At 45.7% G+C, this 20,309-nt stretch overlaps 1 protein-coding gene across 3 annotated transcripts in view; it reads right to left on the bottom strand.

The window, feature by feature from the left end:
* ELF9 (RNA binding (RRM/RBD/RNP motifs) family protein) overlaps positions 1 to 20,309 on the bottom strand; it is a 66,699-nt gene that overhangs the window by 31,305 nt on the left and 15,085 nt on the right. For all 3 annotated transcript variants that reach the window (XM_086778510.1, XM_086778511.1, XM_086778512.1), the window contains 2 exons: positions 17,749 to 18,242; positions 17,465 to 17,644 (listed from right to left, as the gene is read on the bottom strand). In XM_086778510.1, the coding sequence (XP_086634636.1) occupies positions 17,465 to 17,644; positions 17,749 to 18,242 (674 nt within the window). The remainder of the gene's footprint in view (positions 1 to 17,464; positions 17,645 to 17,748; positions 18,243 to 20,309) is intronic.

The following is a 20,309-nucleotide window of genomic DNA, read 5'->3' as shown; positions in this document are numbered from 1 at the left end:
GGTACTACACGTGGTACGTATCTTCAATCATTGCACCATTGCCGTGGCCACAAAATTGTGAGAACATCTGTTGTCAATTAGAACAGTAATGGGACAGCCCAAAATTAAGCCAATTAGTGTCAACACTTGAGTGGACACGGAGGCTGGAATTGTAGAGACAAACTATGTTTTAACCACTCAGGTAATGACGCAAGCTTGTGCATGCTGGGATATGACCATAACGCGTTTGCCTTTAGAAGTATCAGAAGATTGAACCTGTGACTTGTCTTCTGAGGTGGAAGCTTCCACATTGGAATTATGTTGATTATTGAGATGTTTAAGGCACTCGAACCATCGGTGGTTTTCGAAACAAATGGTGCACAGGCCTGTCTTCTGTTGGCCTGAAGCAGGGGACTACTTCGATTACGGGATTGGTCGCGTCCAGAGTCTCATCGACGGTCTGATTCTCGTAGTTGATAAGATTGCTGGCGCCAAGGTCGGTCAGAAGATGACCCCTCTCATTGGTGAGGCTTCTAGAACATAGTCACATGAAACAGGAAACGGAACAAGAACGACAAGGCTATCGAAAACTGAAAAAACTTAATCTTGAAAATGGAAACGGATAAGAAACGGCTTCTTGGAAACAGCATAGTTATATTTTTTATGCAACCTTAAGAGTTTCATCAAGAAACTGCACAAAGGAAAGGAGAAACGGGTGACATTGGAAACGGAGTTTCCGATCCGATAGGCCCCGAAACGGAGTTTCCTTGTGACTATGTTCTAGAATGATTGCTGGTGAGAATTGGGTCGAGGTTGAGAACTGCCAAAAGATTTGAAACCATCATGAACGAATTTATTACCGTTGCCGAATTTAGAAGAGCCTGGGTGACCTTGTGATGAAGATCCCCATTGTGTGACTGGGATATCAGCTATGCGTTCAACAGCAACAGCTACGAGGTCAACTGGATCATATTTGCGAAGATCCATACGCAACGTAGGGGTAAGTTCCTTGACTTCGAGATTGTCCTTGAAAATCCGCATTAGCAGGTATGAATTGCTTACGGATAACATGCTCTAATTTTCCCCACGTGCTAACGGTCTTCCCATCAGAAAGTCGGCATTGCCATCATAAGAATGCATTGTCTTTCAACAAAGACGCGGTGAAGGTAATCTTTTTTGCATTGGTGAGGTCCAGGGACTCAAAGTACAAGCAAAGCTTGTACACCCATTGGTCAAGTGTACGCTTATTACGTTGGTGGCAGGCTGAGAATGTAGAGACTGCATCTGCGACGTGAGAGTCTCCAAAGTCTTCTAGAATTGACTTTGCATAGCTGCCCTCTGGGTCTGCATCTCCTACTATGATCGGGTGAGAACAGGTTCGTCCTCAATGATTGGTTGATCCGCCATGGTAGGAGATGGAACTGGATTACGCTGTTGCAGCTCTTGTTGGCGCTATTGTGCCCTAGTGAGAATCATCCCCTAGAGGGCGAGTCAATGCCATGGGTCGGGGTGAGGTTGTCAAGGGGGGAGCAAGAATAGACCACCCGGCGTAGCAGGGGGAGGGGGAGTCAACAAGTACCGTAATCGAGCTAGGACTCTCGAGTATTGGTGTAGGTATCCGACGAGAATAATCAAGTGAGGCAACACATCCAATAAACAAGGAAGGTGGTCCCTCTCGATAGAGACCAAGCTCGTGGAAGAGGATTTGGCACACCGGACATGTATGATACCGCCGCAGAAGAAAGGTATAATGGTGCAGGTATTCCTCGGGAGTTGTAGCCGCAAAGATCCACATGTCGTACTAGGTGTAGCTACCTGTACTCGAAAGATGCGAGGTGGGGAATCAGGTACGGGAGAAGACACTAGAGATGTTGCCAGAGAAGGTGCCGGAGGAGGGGAGTCCTAAATGTAACTGAACTCGTAACTCCCTCCGTCCATAAGCTACTGCAGTAAAAGGGGGATTTACTAAAAAATGGTAAGGTGTGTGTGTCTAGTAAATGCGAGTGGCTGTCTTCAACCCGTAGAAGGTAATGTTGGCTCCCGAAGAATGTTGTGCCTGGAGAAGAATGACACGCCGGGTTTCTTGAACATGGAAATACCACATTTTGGAAAAAGTGTGATTAATTGTTTTTATGAAAATATCACACCTGTGGTATAGATGTTGCAGATATTCCAGTTGAATTGGTATGCTGTAGGAAACATGCCAGAGTTGTAGCGAAGGAATCCGTCTGTGAAGGTTACGCAAAGAGCGCTTACAGGACACCATAGTGCAGAAACAGAAAACGCTGAGTGTTGTGAAAAGATGGGCGAGAAGACTTGATATTATGTGGGGCATTCTCTCCCTCTCTTCCATACAGACCTTGCTATGGCTGATTTTAGGGTTTATTTTCTGATTAAGGGTTTTTGATTTTTAGGTTTAGGGTTGGGGTTTTTTTTATTGTGGGCATCCTACAAGTTGGAACTTGTTTGCTCTGATATTACTGTGAGGACTTCTTAGTCTATTAGTGATTTAAGACATGATTAAAAGACGCCCAATGAGGTGATAGCTCAAGTGGTGAAGGTGTTTGCCTAGGACCAAGAGGTCTTGGGTTCAAAACCCCCCTTGATGCTTCCTCGGTAGCATTGCCTACGGGTGGATAAATAAGTGCCTACAGGCACTTGTCTATGGACGATGAAATTTGGTAACTATAGGAGGATCTTGGGCCAACCCTTAAGGCGGCTGTAAGGAATAGTCATGTCTACATGGCACCAGATTAACGTGTGCACGTGACATTCCCTCCTGCTGAACTTGGAGCGCTGGGACACATGATGCGCCTTTGCTCTACTCCTGTATGTGTCCTCGAAAATATGGGAACTTTGTTATTGTGGAGGCACCCACACAATCTTCAAAACTGACTTAGGTAGCACGGCTACCGAATATGCTTGCTTCTTGGATGTCTTTGCTATTGGCTCCTTGGAAACTACAGGCACTGGAACTGGCCCCTCTAGCTTAGGATGCTCTGCTGGTACGGTAGACTCCATGGAAACTCTGGGGTTGACCTCATCCTCCTCAGAATAGGATTTGGAGAGACTTACCTCCTCTGGAACTACTAAAACACTTAACCCATCCTCCTCCTCAATGGATTTGGAGAGAATTGTTGAAACTTCCTCCTCTTTCTCAATGCATTCAGAGAGAACTGCTGAAATCTCATCCTTCTCCTCAATGGATTTGGAGAGACATGCTTGAGGCTGGGAAACTGTGATGACTTCGGAAATTGGCTCGGGGACTGTTGGTGGCTCTGCATAACTAGACAATTGTGGTTTTTGGTTGACCTCGACCTATGGATCCAACACTGTGTCTTGTGTCTCTATGGGGTATCCCTTTGTCTTTGGTCCTTGTACTTCACCACACCTGCTTCCTCTATTTGAACTTCCTCCATGGGTGGACTCACCGCGGTACTCGCTACTGCCTTTCTTCCTTGAATCTCCTGTTGGCATTCTATCAATTGTTTCTCCAAATAATAATCTTTGAATTCGATTCTGTACTTCTTTCCCACTTCATGCAAACAAGAAATTTCATTCTTGCAATACTCCACCTCAGACTGAAGATACTCCATGCTCACTTTGCTAAGGTCGTCGTATTGATAGGAATCCATGACGAGATGCTTGCTGTTTTTATGCAGAAATCAGTCCAAAAACCCTAATTCTAGGCTTCTACATGCATGCTAGACTCCCTAGAATCGTACTAGGCTGAAATCTAGACTTTCTAGCACTATGCTATGCTGAAATTGGGCAAAAAACTGATGCAAAAACGCTGATTTACCGCAAAAACGTAAACCCTAATTTTGCATGCAAACCCTAAAACGCAAACTCTAATTTTAGAAACCCTAATTCAGCATACGCAACTCCTACCTATGTTAGACCTAGATGCTCTGATACCAATGTAACATGACTACTATGTGGAAGCGTGCTTAAATGATGATTAACGCAAAGCAATAAAGATTAACGCTAATCACATGCTCATGACATAGAGTAGCGAGAAGGAGAAGAGAGAGACTCTTTACCTAACCTACTCCTACTATATATTACTGAATGAATGAGTAATTACAATGATTGTCATAGATCCAATGTAGATCTAGACTATGAATGCTATGAATGAACTTATGCTTACTGTTCTCCACTGTGCGTTAATGGAAAACGCTGATTTGGAGATGTACTTGGCTGTTAGACTGCATGTCCTTGGTCTTGGCTTTGCAATCTTTGTCTTTGAATGATTATGAATGATCCATGACTTGCCTTTACACAGGGAAGTGATAGCAATCAGGTCCGTTTTCACTTTTCAGGCCATAAAAAGGTCATCAAAAATGTCATAAAATGTCTTCATATTGTGTCCATAATATGTCCCAACCATTGGTACATATCCTGGGCACCTCCGGGCACCTATAGGGCCACCAAATTGGCTCCAAACTGCCCATATACGACCTCTAACTTTGCCCTTAAGGCGGCTGTAAGGAATAGTCATCTCTACGTGGGACCAGATTAACGTGCGCACGTGACAGTTCTAGCTTGCACCACAAGGCACTTGTCCTCTCTACCTGACACCTAGAGTGGACAACTCACCATCTCTCTTCCCTCTCTCTCTCTAGAAGTAGGCGCTCCCTTCATGAAGCCTTTTTGGCTATATTTTCTGCAATTTCTCCTTCCCAACTCCATATCCAAGCTTGCTAGTGTGTTTTCCAAGCTTCCAAGAATGTTCCCACGTGTGGTGTTCACTCTCCCACACACTCCCAATGACTAAAATTCAGCACAACAGCACTTATTTTTGCTGTAATTCCTGGTCTTTTTGCTGAAAACTCTAATTTCAGCCTTCCTTTCTCAAGTTGAACCATAGGGGAAGCTTTCCCAGAGTTCCCTTCTTCCTCTTGAAGACTTTTGTCGCGAAGGATCACGACAAATCAAAGATTTCAACTCTCCAAACGCTTCCATCGCGAAGACCTCCGTTGTCATCGACTCTACTTGCAATTGGTAAGCTTTGATGCTTAAATATGGAAGCAAGTAGCAAGAGGGAGAAACTCGACTCCATGATCACATACCTTGTGTAGTGTTCTCTTGTCCTACGTGCTCTCTTGCAGATTGTTGTTACCATGTGTTGGTGGAACAATAGAAAGCAAATGGTAGGGAACATGGACACTTGAGAGGGTAATGTGAGTTGCAAGTCTACACTGACAACTACATTGTTTGCAATACTATATTCATATGCCCATGACACTATGTACTTGATTCTCCTAAGATCAATATACTTTATTTAAGGAAGGGCCCGGCCGTTTCGGCTCAGGTTTAACATGATGCTTGGAGATGATGGAGTGCCTGTCAGTGGTGATAGCCTTGTAGAGGTGGATGCATCCTGGTTTGATACCTCCCGAAGGCTATCTATCAACCACCTGGGTACTCGAATAGACCGCGGAGCCTCCTGCTGTTGCGGGGGCTCTACACCAGCTGCGGGCTCAATCTCCTGTACTGACTGTGGTTATCCAGCTGGAACAATGGACTGGGAATCATCATCAGACTCCTTTGGGTCCCAAGAAGTGGCCGCTCCTCGACAGTGGATTCTGAAACATGCTCATCAAAGACCACATCCCGGCTGACAATAATCTCATTCCTCTCTGGATCATACAATCTGTATCCCTTGGAAAGAGAATTATACCCCACAAATATAAGCTTACGAGACTTGGAGTCAAGCTTCCCCCTCTGTTTCTATGGAATATGTACATACGCATCGCTCCCAAACACACGGAAGTGGGAGACATCAGGTTTCCTGCCAAAGTATGCCTCAAAAGGAGTCATATGAGGTACTCAAGTCGTTGGAGATTGGTTGAGGGTATGGACAGCCGTCGCCACAGCCTCTCCCCAAAGTGGACGAGGAAGATCACGATGCTCCAGCATCGTCCTCGCCATGTCCACCACAGTCCTATTTTTGCGTTCGACAACTCCATTCTCGGAAGGCGATCCTGTATTGGCCAGTTCCCGCTTGATGCCATGATCTGCACAAAATCTGACGAAAGCATTCCAAGAGAATTCACCTCCTTTGTCAGCCCTAAGAGTCTTTACCTGCAATCCAGACTCTTTCTCCACCATCACATGCCAATCCTTGAACCGTGCAAAAGCTTGGTCATTTTGTGAAAGAAAATAGACCCATGTGAATCTGGAACAGTCATCAACAAGTTGCATGAAATATAGAGAACCTCCCAAAATGATGGTGTCTGCTGAGGTCCACACAAGTCAGTGTGAATCAACTCCAATGGTTTTGAAGCCCGCTGCTTCGGAAAGGATTCCTTGTGCTGCTTACTATTGAAATATATAAGTGAATAGGGTGTGTGCGGGAACAAGCCCTTAGCAAGAGGCTATAAAAGAGAATCTGTAAATGAGTGAGAAGCTGTGAAAAGGTGAGAGGTATCTATTGGGAGAGAATAAAGGGTAGCATGAGAAGATTTAGGATGTGTGAAGATATTTCGGGAAGAGGTGGAGAGAATCAAGCAAAAGAGGTGGAGTGAATCAAGGAGAGATCAGTGGGATTAGATGCTTGGATGTAAACTCTATAAATTCAGGCATTGACCTAATGAGAATTTGCTGGTTTTTGATTATCCATGCCTACATTAAGCTATCAGTTAATTGCTCACTAATCGCATCTTAATCACCGTCTAATCTCTTTGTTAATGATGTTGATTCTTGCATTTGATCCACCATAGCTCATCACATTGCTGCAAATTTAACATGGTATCAGAGCCTAGCTTAGAATCTATCAAATTTATGAGCTCGTTATTTTACTAATCACCCAGTTAATTAGGATTAGGAAATAATCAAGTTTTTACCTCTTTTTCCAAATAGCCCCCAGCTGGTGGAGGGGCTTGATCTCCCTCCAGGCTTAACAATAGGCTTCAAGCCTCTAGCCCCACCTAGCCATACTCCCCACGCACCAGCCCATCTACTCAATTCGTCAAACCGTCGACTGCAGCTGCTGAAAACCGCGATTTCTCAAGCGCTTGTTTTTTGAAGCAAAACTGAGATCTTCTTTTCCACAGATACAATTGGTCTAATTCCTCTTGGCCCCAGGGGTTTTCAAGGATGCTCTACAAGCTGGTGAAGACAGTTTTTGATTTCATCAAGTCTACAGTGAGATCCAAGATCTGCATCAAATCTGCAGGTGACTTTGGTAAAACAGAGATTAAGCATTCAATGTTTCGTCAAATCTTGTGTTTCTTGGCTTAATCCTCTACTAGACTAACTGCTATTGATGGCTTTGAAAGGAATTGAGCTCATTTGAACTCTAAGGCCCCAGATCTGGACTCCGCGCATACTCTGTTTTTTGCACACAAAACAGAGGATTATTTTGCTAATCAGTGATTAATCAACACTAATCATTGTATTTTGGTGCAATTGAGGGTTCAAATTAACCATTGGGTATCTGATACAGATCCTTATAACTTCAGATTGCAATTCAGAGATGGTTTGATACTCCAACCATTCACTACAGATTTGTTACCCTTTGCTCTATGTAATTTCTGGTGAGTTTATGCTGATAAATCTGTTGTAATCATCACCTAAACACCAGATGGAGTTGTAAAAGGGTAGACACTGCCCTTGAATCTTGAAATTAGATCAAGAGGTAAGACCCCCTTCACATCATCATGAGCACGGCACAATGGGGAGCAGTTTTATACATGGCAAACAAAAACCATGTATTTGCTCATGAGAAAAAATCTGTGGGGGCTAGTTGAGGGAAGAGATAAATGCCCAGAGGTGAGTGGGAAAAATGAGTGAAAGAGCAGAAATGAGAAAGCATTAGGACTCATCACACTCAATTTAAATGATGAAATCATTCATCACATCACAGGGATACAATGGGCAAAAGATGCATGGGATGAACTCAATAAATTATTTGGCACTCAAGCAAAAAATTCAAAGATAAATCTGTCAATGCAATTCTACAAACTTGATATGAAGGAAAGTGAACCTTTAATCACACACTTGAACAAATACAAAAGCATTAAGCAACAACTGGCAGCCATTGGGAAGAAGGTAGAAGATGATGAGGCACTAGCAGTGCTTCTGAAGAGTGTTGACAAAGGTGAATATGAAAACATTGTAGCAACCTTAAAGAATGTACCTGAACTGAAGCTGCATGAGATAGAAGGAGCTCTACAAGAGCAAGAGACCAAGGTCAAAGAGAAGAAATGGTTGGACTCAACAGCTGGAGAAGAAAAAGCATTCTTCACCCGAGGAGGATTCTCACGAGGACGAGAACAAGGACGAGGACGAGGAAGAGGCAGAGTAGGAGGAAGGACCTTCACTTGCCACAACTATGGGAAGCCAGGACACATGGCAAGAGACTGCTACAGCAAACCCAGTGGAGAAGGAACGACATCGGCAAACTTCATAGAGGCTCCTAAGGAAGTGGAGTCAGATCATCTTTTCTGAGAGAGAGAGAGAGAAAAGAAAAGAAAAGAAAAATATATTAACGTCCTTTAGAGGCCACATCTGACCTATAGGACTAATCACATACATCCATGTGATTACATTCCACTTCGGGGGCAAACAAACCCCACAACCCAATGTAAACTGCGCCAACAGAGTAAAACCACCTCTGAGCCACCGATGATGTAGGCCATGTGGTAGATGTATGTGTGAGCACTTTAGTCAAGGTCACGGGCACTTGTAGTAGCCTTGGACACATAGAGAGAGAGAGTGTCAAGGACTATGAGGTTAGGGACTTGAGGCATTGGTCGCGGACTACCAAGTAAGAGGGAAACTTGGTATAGGGTCCAGGTGTGCTAGGATTATTCACTTAAGAGGAGGTGTTGAAATATACAAGTGAATATAGGGTGTGTGCGGGAACAAGCCCTTAGCAAGAGGCTGTAAAAGAGAATTTGTAAATAAGTGAGAAGCTGTAAAAGGTGAGAGGTATCTACTACTAGGAGAGAATAAAGGGTAGCATGAGAAGATTTAGAATGTGTGGAGATATTCTGGGAAGAGGTGGAGAGAATCAAGCCAAAGAGATGGAGTGAATCAAGGAGAGAGTGTGGGATTAGATGCTTGGATGTAATAAACTCTATAAATTGAGGCATTGGCCTAATGAGAATTTGCTGGTTTTTGATTATCCATGCCTACATTAAGCTATCACTTAATTGCTCACTAATAACGTCTTAATCATCGCCTAATCTCTTTGTTAACGATGTTGATTCTTGCATTTGATCCACCATACCTCATCACATTGCTGCAAATTTAACATTACTACGTATGCAAGAACTACAACGTCCTTGCTTGCTGCCAACATCTGGCAAGCCAACCACCATCTGGTCCCGGAAAGCTCGCCGTAAAGCATCCACATTTAAGTGGCCAAACCGAAAGTGCCACAGATCTCCGACCTGAGAACCTGTCAATGAGGAGAGTGCAGAGAGCTTGTAGATACCATTCTCCACACCGCCTTCCCAAACAACCTGGCCAGTCTCACGGTCCCGTAAGCAACTGAATGCTTCTCAAATTCCACCCGAAAGCTAGTCTTGCATACTTCATGCACTAACAGAGATGAAATCAACAAGGTCATATGACTCCAGAACAGATTCCATCATAACCTTCCATATGCCGTAGTTGTTCCCATTCAACTGACGGTCCACTTGGAATGTGGGGAGTGTCGGAATCTTCACATGTCTCTCAGCCATCTCGAGCAGATATGCCATTGCGGGGATGTAACTGAAAAAGGGTGGGTGGGTGGAAACAAAGAAGAACTTAACCTGCAAGTGGCTGTCGAGCAAATCAGCCCGCCATCCTCTTGCTTCTCCTCTTCCCGAACAGTCCACCAATCAGCAACGCAACAGTCCCCCTCTTACTCACACAACTCCCAAGAACTATCAAGAACCTAGGGCTCTGATACCATTTCAGAATATGCAGCGGAGATAATAACCAAATCTGAGAACACAAGAGCAAGTAGAGTGCAGAAAATAGACAGCACAAGAGAAGGAGAGAGAGAGGCGTGTAACTCTGCTCTATATACACAAGATCCCGGAATATACAAGATGAGAAATGGCAAGGGGTGTGGAGCCATTTTATATGGCCCCCAAGCAGCAGTCGGCCTGCTCCCAAGGCAGCCAACAAGCACAAAACCTCCACGACCAGCCATAACGACCAGTCGGCCAGCAATCATGAGTTGGCCAGATCTGAAGTGAAGTCGGGCACACTTGGCCAGAGAAAAAGATGCTCCTGCCAGCTCAGGACTGCCCCCCAAGCCACAGAAAAATGGGGAAAAATACGGGGAGTGAGAAAAATGAGAAAAACACCTATAAGGGCGGGCACACCCACAACAGAGGCCCTGGTGTCTCAGTAAAGATAGGAGATGACTTCTAACAAGAACTCCTCTGGGACGTGGAGCTGGAGCGTGGGTACGGGTGGTGGGCTCTGATGTCATAGTAGAGGAATTGTTGTGGGCAGTGGATTCCGATGTGGATGTATGTACCACAAAGAAATCTGCGATGGCTCTCTGTAAGGTGTCCTCGCGGAGCCGAGCTGTCTCAGCATGCTACCTCAACACTACATCCCTGTGTCGTCTGAGCTCCATCAAGTACATGCCCAAGCACCTTTGATCCTCAAACTGTATCACCCGTGTGAGTGGTCCGAATCCCTCTCGAAAGAGGCAGTGGAATCTCCCTCGTATCTCATAGTAAGCCGAGTAAATGAGCATATAATGGGCCTCATCTTCTATTGCTCCTGTGATGCATATTGTGCATGTCCTCTCCTCATGTGGGATATCCTCAGCTCTGCCAGTCTCTACTGTGAGGCGGTGGGAGGATACCCTGAGCTGGCCGATCGTGATACGCATGGCATGTGACGTGTATTTGTATCTATCTCGGTATCTCAAAGAATCCAAGTCTTAAGAAGTGATCTCTCTAGAACTCACAATTTTTACCAATCTCTGATGGGGACACCCATGTCTGTTGTATGTGAGAGAAAGATATATTAAGTGTCTACTAAAGACCCAATGGGCCTATGAGACCAAAGTGATACAATAATGTCCATGGCATATCTCATCATGGAACGTAAAATAAATTAGAAACAAAACAAAACTATCTCATTGGAGTGATACTAAACTAACGATGGAAATCTTATCATGGAATACCAAGAACATGAAACATGAGAGGAGCATCAGCCCCCACAATAGATGGTATATCACTTTACAAAATAGCAAGCATGGGTATGGCGAAGAGGTCTCCCTCTACTATGTCAAGTGGAAAGGTAGCTCGATGGCAATGGAGCATGTATATTGGGCAGCGACATATGTAATGCTCCTCTGTCTTAACCTCTGTTTGGCATAATTGGCAAATCCTCTCCTCTCTGGGTCTCCGTATGAGCGCCCCCCGCCCCCCCCCCCCCCGCCCCCCCCCTCCCCGCTTTGAAGACGTGCTCAGCTCTTCCTGTCTCCACTCTAAGGTGGTTGGATGAAACCTGTATCTAGCCAAACGCAATCCGCATGGCATGGGACATGTGAACACTCAGGTAGCTCGGCGGCTGGATGAATCCACCCTCAGTGAGCGTGAGGAAGTGATCTTTGTAGAAGTGCATCTTGGTGGGAGATCCGACTGTGTGATCCATGTGTAGTGGGTGTAGAGGCTGAGATGATCTAGTCAGATAATCTGGTTGGTGTCCTCATGAGAGAGCCATAGAAAAGGGGAGTCCAAATTGGGCTCCCCTTTTGTATATTGGGCAACAACATATGTAATGCTCCTCTGTCTTAACCTCTGTTTGGCAGATCCTCTCCTCTCTGGGTCTCCGTATGAGCTGCCCCATGCTTTGAAGACGTGCTCAGCTCTTCCTGTCTCCACTCTAAGGTGGTCGGATGAAACCCGTATCTAGCCAAACGCAATCCGCATGGTATGGGACATGTGAACACTCGGCGGCTGGATGAATCCACCCTCAGTGAGCGTGAGGAAGTGATCTCTGTAGAAGTGCATCTTGGTGGGAGATCCAACTGTGTGATCCATGTGCAGTGGGTGTAGAGGCTGAGATGGTCTAGTTGGATAAACTGGTTGGTGTTCTCACGTGTCACGGAGCTTCCCTCCAAATGGACCACAGAGGACGGCCCTCGAAGATCGCACAGAGTCCAAGACAAAAGTCATTCAGCGGAGCTTCTTCAGGTAAACTATGCTTTGATGTCTCGTATCATGCGGGAAAAGGAGCCCACTTCCGTCAAGGAAGCTCTTTCACAGGATACTTGGAGGAAAGCCATGCAGGTGGAACTTGATGCCATCGAGAAGAACAACACATGGGAGTTGGTACTGAGGCCGTCGAAACGGTCAGTCATTGGTGACAAATGGGTCTTTAAGACCAAATATGCGTCAAATGGGTCGGTGGACAAACACAAAGCCAGGCTTGTGGCTAAGGGTTATGCTCAGCGGCGGCCAGGCATCGACTACGAGGATACCTTTGCACCGACAGCAAGGATGACCACGATTCGGACCGTTCTTGCCCTTGCTTCTTCTCAGAGGTGGCCTGTGTATCAAATGGATGTAAAATCTGTGTTCCTTAATGGTGACCTGCTGGAGGAGGTGTATGTTGAGCAGCCTCCAGGCTTTGTTGTTCCAGGATCAGAAGGGATTGTATGGTCTTAAACAGGCTCCGAGGGCTTGGAATCAGAAGATTGATTCCTTCTTTGTTCGGACTGGTTTTCAGAGATCGGTTGCAGATCCCAACCTGTATCTCTTTCGGGAACACGGCATGGTTACGATTATCATCCTTTATGTGGATGATCTCATTCTCACCGGCGGTCATGCGGAGCACATTGGTGTGACGAAGGCTGCCTTGTCAAAGGAGTTTGAGATGACCGACCTAGACTTACTCCACTTCTTTTTGGGATTGGAGATTTGGCAATCCCAGAGGGGGTTTTTCGTCTCTCAGCAACGGCATGTTCTTGAGTTGCTTGAGGCCTTTGGGATGGAGAATTGCAAGCCTATTACTTCGCCGATGGACCCGAATACAAAGTTAACTGTTAATGATCCTTGTGAGCCAGTTGATCATTGATGCCTCGCAGTATCGGAAGCTGGTTGGTTCATTGATCTGGTTGCTGAACACCAGATTGGACTTGAGCTTTTTCGTGGGGCTCTTGAGCTCATTTATGCAGACTCCATTGAAGTCTCATTGGGACGCAGGATTGCGGATCTTGCAATATCTACAAAGTACGAAGGATCTAGGACTCTTTTACACAGGAGGGGGATTGATGGATGGAGTCCGACTCCAAGGTTGGAGTGACTCAGATTGGGGAGGACTCACGAGATCCAGACACGAAGAGATCTACTTCAGGTTACAGTTTTACCCTCGGCTCAAGAGCAGTTTCTTGGGGCAGTAAGAGGAAGCCAATTATTGCCTTATATTCGACAGAGGCAGAGTACCGGGCTGCTTGTGGTGCTGCTTGCGTGGTTGTGTGGCTACGGAGGCTGCTAGGCGAGATTGGGTTTTCACATAAGGAGCCCACAATCATCCAGTGTGATAACCAGAGTTGTATAGCTATTGCTCAAAACCCGGTCTTCCATGCTCGGACCAAGCACATAGAGATACAGTATCACTTTGTACGTGAGAAGATCTTGGCTGGTGACATCTTGCTACTTTATTGTTTGACAGAGGACAATGCGGCGGACCTCTTCACGAAGTCTCTACCTCAGGCTATGCTCAGGCGGCACTCCAACTCCCTGGGGTTGGTTTCACAGCCAGGAGCTGAGAGGGGGTGTTAGAAGTGATCTCCTGTCTTTATTGAGACACCAGGGCCTCTGTTGTGGGTGTGCCCGCCCTTGTAGGTGTTTTTTCTCATTTTTCCTCACTCCCCGTATTTTTCCCCATTTTTCTCTGGCTTGGGGGCCAGACCTGAGCTAGCAGGCGCATCTTTTCTCTGGCCAACTGTGCTCGACTTCACTTCAGATCTGGCCGACTCATGATTGCTGGCCGACTGGTCTTTATGGCTGGTAATGGAGGTTTTGTGCCTATCCGCTGCCTTTGGAGCAGGCCGACTGCTGCTTGGGGGCCATATAAAATGGTCCCACACCCCTTGCCATTTCTCATCTTGTATATTCCGGGATCTTGTGTATATAGAGCAGAGTTACACGCCTCTCTCTCTCCTTCTCTTGTGCTGTCTATTTTCTGCACTCTACTTGCTCTTGTGTTCTCAGATTTGGTTATTATCTTGCATATTCTGACAGTTCTTAGTGAGAGAGCTGGATCCATTCTGCGAGCTAGACGTCCCCAACCCAGAGCATCAGGACCCTCTCTCTCTCCTTCTCTTGTGCTGTCTATTTTCTGCACTCTACTTGCTCTTGTGTTCTCAGATTTGGTTATTATCTTGCATATTCTGACAGTTCTTAGTGAGAGAGCTGGATCCATTCTGCGAGCTAGACGTCCCCAACCCACAGCATCAGGACCCTCCACCACACAGAGACAGATTCGTGAGGTTCTCCGCCAACATGTCACGCGAGGCATGACATTCACTCCACCATCAGATCGGTTCTGGTCGAGGCGGGCATTGTCATTAGCTGATCACAGCATATCTCACTGTACACAGGATCATCTGCTGATCACATGTACTGTCAGATGTTTTTCATTTTACTTTTTCTTTCAGTTTTCCATGGCTCAGTATATCCATGGTACCATTGTATTACTTTTCGTCTCATAGGCCCTTGGGGTCTTCCGTAGATGTTAATATAACTTTCTTTCTTTCCTTCATTCTCGGAGGACGGCTTCATCATACGCCCGCACTACATGGATACACAGCTCTCATTCGGGGTGCAGTGTGCATTTGGACAGATCGAGAGCAAATCCACCCACTTCCCTTGGCCTCCAAGCTGAAGCAAGAGCCCGGCTGAGAGGAGTGACACTAGACAAAGCCACCGAGCTATGCAGAGCCTGACACCCCCGACATAGTGGCCGCCGCCGCCCACGCTCACGTCACCTCAGGAGAATCAAAGCCATCATTTCCCACCACCGGAGTACTTTCTCCCACTGACTCAACCTTGCTACATTGGGTGCCATGCTGCAGCGCCCTATGTGAGATATTCTCGGCTGATGCAAGAGCTTGAGTCTCTTTGTTTGTTTCTTTATTGATATTTTCTTTTAGTTTTATTTTCAATACCATGATGATGTATTCCATGGACACGATGTAACATTTTGGTCTCATAGGTCATTTTGGCCTTTCGAAGACGTTAATATAACTTTTTCTTTCTCTTCTCTAAGGTCCCCAAGGCAACAGCATAATTGTACACACAATGGGAAAGGTGGAGAAGCTCAGAAAACATGTAGCCCTACAAGAAACTCAAGGAGGACACCTACAAGAAACTCTTGGGTGACTTCAAGAAAACTCTTGGGTGGAGAAGCTCAGAAAACATGTAGCCCTCAAGGAGGACACCTACAAGAAACTCTTGGGTGACTTCAAGAAAACCTTTGATCGTGCTCTCAACCAACAAATAAAGGAGACGGAGGCCCTCCAGAAGGAAGTACAAGACAAGAACACACACATTCAGGTACTAGAACAGCAGATGGCCGCACTCAAGGTAGCCCCCCTAGCCACAGAAAGGCCAGCTCTGGGGGAGCTTCAGGCCCAAATAGCAGCACTTCAGGACACCATAAAACAAGACGTGGAGCAGCTAAAGGCTGCCAATGGCAAGCTTCGGGAAGACCTACGAAATCCAAGTGGATAGAAGTGGTTTAAAAAAACAGTGGGCCCAACAAGCTATCATGAATGAGGAGGAGAGACACAAGAAGGAGAGGGCCCTACATGTGCATGACCGGGGGTTACCAACAGGGGCCTCTCCCACGGCCGTTGCACTTACCCTATGCTAGAAACTCGGGGTAGATGGGACGTTCTTTGCAAATGCATGGAGAACCGGGAAAAACATGACACATGAGAGGCCTCTTCTCATCCACTTCCCTGACACCACCAGTCGACACGCCTTCCTAGATACACAGGCTGCCCTCAAGGGGGCACACAGATATTCATGGGGAATGATTTGACTCCCACAGTGGTAGCACACCGTCAAGAGGCCATGGTGACTGTACAGGAGGCCCACAAGGCAGGCAAGTGGGATGCCTACAGAGATGGCTGCATCATCATCACCGAGCGTTGCCCCAAATAGGGGCGTGGGATCTATGAGACCATGCAGTTGAGGCTAGCCGTATGGAATATGAAATTGCAAGGGCACTATGTGGTCTGACCCTGGAGGGATGGGCGAGACCCTCACAGGTAGGGACATCATCTTCTACACAAAGGCACACCAGAGCCCCAAGAGGGGACTACCATACATAGCAGCGGGTTACAAGCATAGTTGTAAACAAACATGTTTCATTCATTTTTTATGAAACAAAACGTTTCTTTCAAATGAAACACGTTTCTTTCCCTCCCACTTGTTATCAATACGATTTGGCTGTTTTTTTTCCAGAGCACTCTTTTTTCAAAAAAAAGTCCACCTACGCCTGTGAAAGCCAACGAAGAAGCTATTATGTTGCAAAAATCAGCCCCTTTCACCTACTCCCGCACTTCTCAGCTTCCATGCTCGCCATCTCTTAGGTTGGTTGTGCTGATTTGTGCTTTTTTTCTTCACTTTTGACCACCCCCCCCCCAAAAAAAAAAATAATAATAATAATAATTGAAATTTGGGGATTTTAATGTCAGGGTATCAATCTTGCCCCACCTTTGTCAAGATGCCTTGCACTAGGAATACCATGTGGGCCCATGGACACTATGTATACATCACTTTGGTCTCATAGACCCTTTAGGTCTTTTGAAGACATTAATATAACTTTCTTTCTTTCTCTCTCTCTCTCTCTCACACACATAGACCTTTTGGTCTTTTGTAGGCCTTAAAAGAACGCCGTCACCTTGGCTATTAGCTCAAGCTGCATGGGTGGCCACACAGATGATTCGGCTGATGGCATGGATTGATTTTTTGCAGTACCCAAAGTCATGGCCCAATCATGAACTGCAGTAGTCGACCAACAGTTGCACTTGAAGAACCATTATTGAGTCGACGGCATCAAAATAGGAATCATTTTTTCTTACCGTAGTCTTATGTCATTTCATCAAAATGTGATTGCACTTACTTGAATTTGGTACATCTTCACAGCATCAATCAGGATTTGATACAAGCTCAACTTAGAAGTATACAGCTGAAGACAAACTAGCAAAGAAAAAAGAATGCATACATGTCTTCAAAGGGATAAAAAACACATTTTGAAAAACAAAAGAGGTAAACCGTTTCATTGCGAATTCTTCATAAAACTAAGGGGTTGCTTCTTCAAACAGAAACTTTTGCTCATACAGTGGCTTCTTTACTCTGTACAAGCAAGAATAAAAGCTATACATATACATGCATGCATGCATGCATACACACATCCAGAAGATACCTACGAGTTCGTAAAAAAAAGGGTTGTAAAATATCTACAACTTGTTTAAAAGTTGAAAGATAACACAATAAAATCTTGCCTGCTGGACCTCTGATTCATCAGCTGATTTCCTTTTGTTGACAGATTTTGGTTCATGTGTCTCCCCTACTGGAGCATCATCGTCAGGAAAGGTTGCTTTCATAGTCGGGAACACCTCATCCTCGACATCAAAAACCATCTCATCAGGTTGATAAACCGGAGCCTCAGCAAGAGATTCACCCTGTTTTACGCACTTAACATGGTAAGACTACATCACAGATGTACAAGCCGCATTAGTCATTATTCAACAAGACATTGTAGGCAGCTGAAAATCGAAGCATCAACCTGAGGTACCCAAGCTTTGCGGCCATGATCCCACCGGTATACAGTTCCATCATCATCGGTGAACTCTTCCTCTCCTTCAGGGGGAGAGGCAGGTCTATCTTCCACATTGCTTAGGTCACTTTCAGATTTCGCTCTGTTGGAAGCGGTGTTGGATGTGTCCCTGCCTCCACTCTTCTTCTTTCCCCCCTTCAAGAGTGCATTTTCTTCCTCGGCTTTCTTTATCTCTTCCTGCCACCTTATGAAATCCTCATCCTCACCATCATCTCCTGCAGACAACTCCCCTCCTCTTCCTTGATCAGATATACGCGGCTGTTTATTGGCGGTTGTTGGAGGCTCACTGTGCACACCTGCTTCGTTCTGCAAGGTCTGTAGTCGTGGGTTTTGGGTTATCACAGGTGTCTTCAATTCATCAATCAAAGACAAAGAACACCATTTGGCCCTCCCATCTGCCCAAAGTAAAGAGCTCCCTGTCAAATAGCCTGATGCATAATGTTCTGCAAATCATCCAAACCAGTTTAATTATTAATGTTACGTATTCGCTATCTAGAAAATAAATTAGCATACACATCATTATTTTTTAAACCTAAATAGCAACCTATCTTGAATACTCTGGATATTTACACTGCACGCTTTTTAACAACAAGAATTTACTCATGACATTTCCAGTAAAAAGGCACCTACAGATCAGCTTCACAGCTTGCTTTATTTTTTAAGCCTGCTCTCCTCTCTATGAAAAAAACAGACTACTCACACCATTCACAATCTGCATCATGAGCCCACAATCAGCCATTCACCATTCACAATCTGCATCATGAGCCCACAATCAGCCACTCACTCTTCAGCTAGGATACCAATCATAAAGTCTCCAAAAACCTAAGTCAACTATGTTGGAGCTTACACAGTCATGGGTGGCAGGCCTGGAGGGCATTCACGCACAAAAAGCATGGACGCTTGCCAGCAAGATTCACAGCAGAGGGAAGAAAACTAAATAAAACAAGCCCCAAAAAAGCACCAAGGAGAGGTGCCAACAACCAGATGACGACTGAGTAGCTCTCACCCCAAGTGACGCAGGCCATTATCTTTGTAAGGCTCTCAATCCCCCGCTTGAACCCCTAACATGAAGCCCTGAATCACCATCCTGAAAATGCACCACTAGCTCACCACCCGACCATAGCCCCTTTTGAAGCATCCCCAAGCCTGAGACTTGACCAACACCAATCAAACTCCTCATTAAAACCCTAGTGTCCCGTACCACCAAAGACTACAATCTGAGCGTACGACTAGAGCACACATACATCAGGCGTCAGATAGCATGGAAGAGATCATTAAATGCCTTGAACAAGTGAAAGGAGTTAATAAATTTGCACGCTTCCAGTTCCATACATATTACAATCGATGGGGAAACCTGTGTCAGGGACGGGCTGCTCTGGAGCAGCTGCATTTCACACATCAGCACAGTGCACAGGTCTAGTGGGCAGGGTAAGGGAAGGGCAGTCACCAGTGGACAGCCAAAGGGCCTGGGCGCCCTTGTTTGGGCCCTGAATAGACCTGACTGCCGATCGTCCTCTGCAGGCGACCCACAGTCAACCACCATCAGTTAGGGGAATTCTTGCACACTGAGCACTCAGCCTGAGCATTGTAGCCCATCTCTTTTTTCTGGAGCGAAACCAGAGGTGCAGCAATCAGCAAGAAAACAGCAGCAAGATTCCTCTACTCGGTTCCACAAGAGTTCATCTCGCAAAACAGAGAAGTCAAGGATGAGGCATGCCAATTTCCAAAGCCACAGATCACAATAATCCACGGTGCTGGAGCTGCCTTGGTGTGGAAAGCAGGTGTAGGCACCTGAGGAGGGCCAGCAGGGCATCCCGTTCTAAATAACAAGACCGGGTAGAGAAATCTGGAGGCTCCCACACCTAGCGTTCAATAGGAGACTTCACCCAGGCAAAAGAACTCCATGATATCACTGTAGAGTGGTAGGAAAGGTGACTGACCATGCTGTTTAGCATAACGGGAGTGGCTCGGTGGGAAATAGCATATTGCAATATGGATAGCTCTCTCTCCGATCAGCTAAAGCGCACCCATAGGTACCGTGCCTCCTCATCCTTCTGGACGACGCTAAGAATCTGCATGAGGTGTGAGCTGTAGAGGACCACAACGCCTCCCGAGCCTCGTACCCCTCCTGACGTGCGGGTCTCACCCCGAAAGGCTGACTCCCACTCGTAACCCACTATGTATGGCATAGTCACATGGACAAGGGACGGGGAACGGGAACGGTAAAAGGTAGGGAACGGGGATGGGGGGGACGGGGACGGGGACGGCATATGCAATTTATTGAAGTATCCTTACATAGACTACAAAGCATGATAAATAAAAGAACATTTATGTTTTTACACTTTGAACTTTGAAGGCATCACTTTAAAGTTTAAAGTTTTGAGTTATTTAGCAAATGCGCATTGCACAATGCAAACACTGAAAACACTGAACAGGCACTAATAAGTACACCGACAAACCAATATATAAGCATGGAATGATGATCACTATCAAATAACAAAAGACTAGTG

The sequence above is a fragment of the Cibotium barometz genome, chromosome 39, assembly GCF_041138505.1.
Source record: "Cibotium barometz isolate CiBa-2024 chromosome 39, ASM4113850v1, whole genome shotgun sequence".
NCBI lineage: Eukaryota > Viridiplantae > Streptophyta > Polypodiopsida > Cyatheales > Cibotiaceae > Cibotium > Cibotium barometz.
Note: the sequence above shows the minus strand (reverse complement) of the source record. Positions and strands in the feature narration are given on the sequence as shown.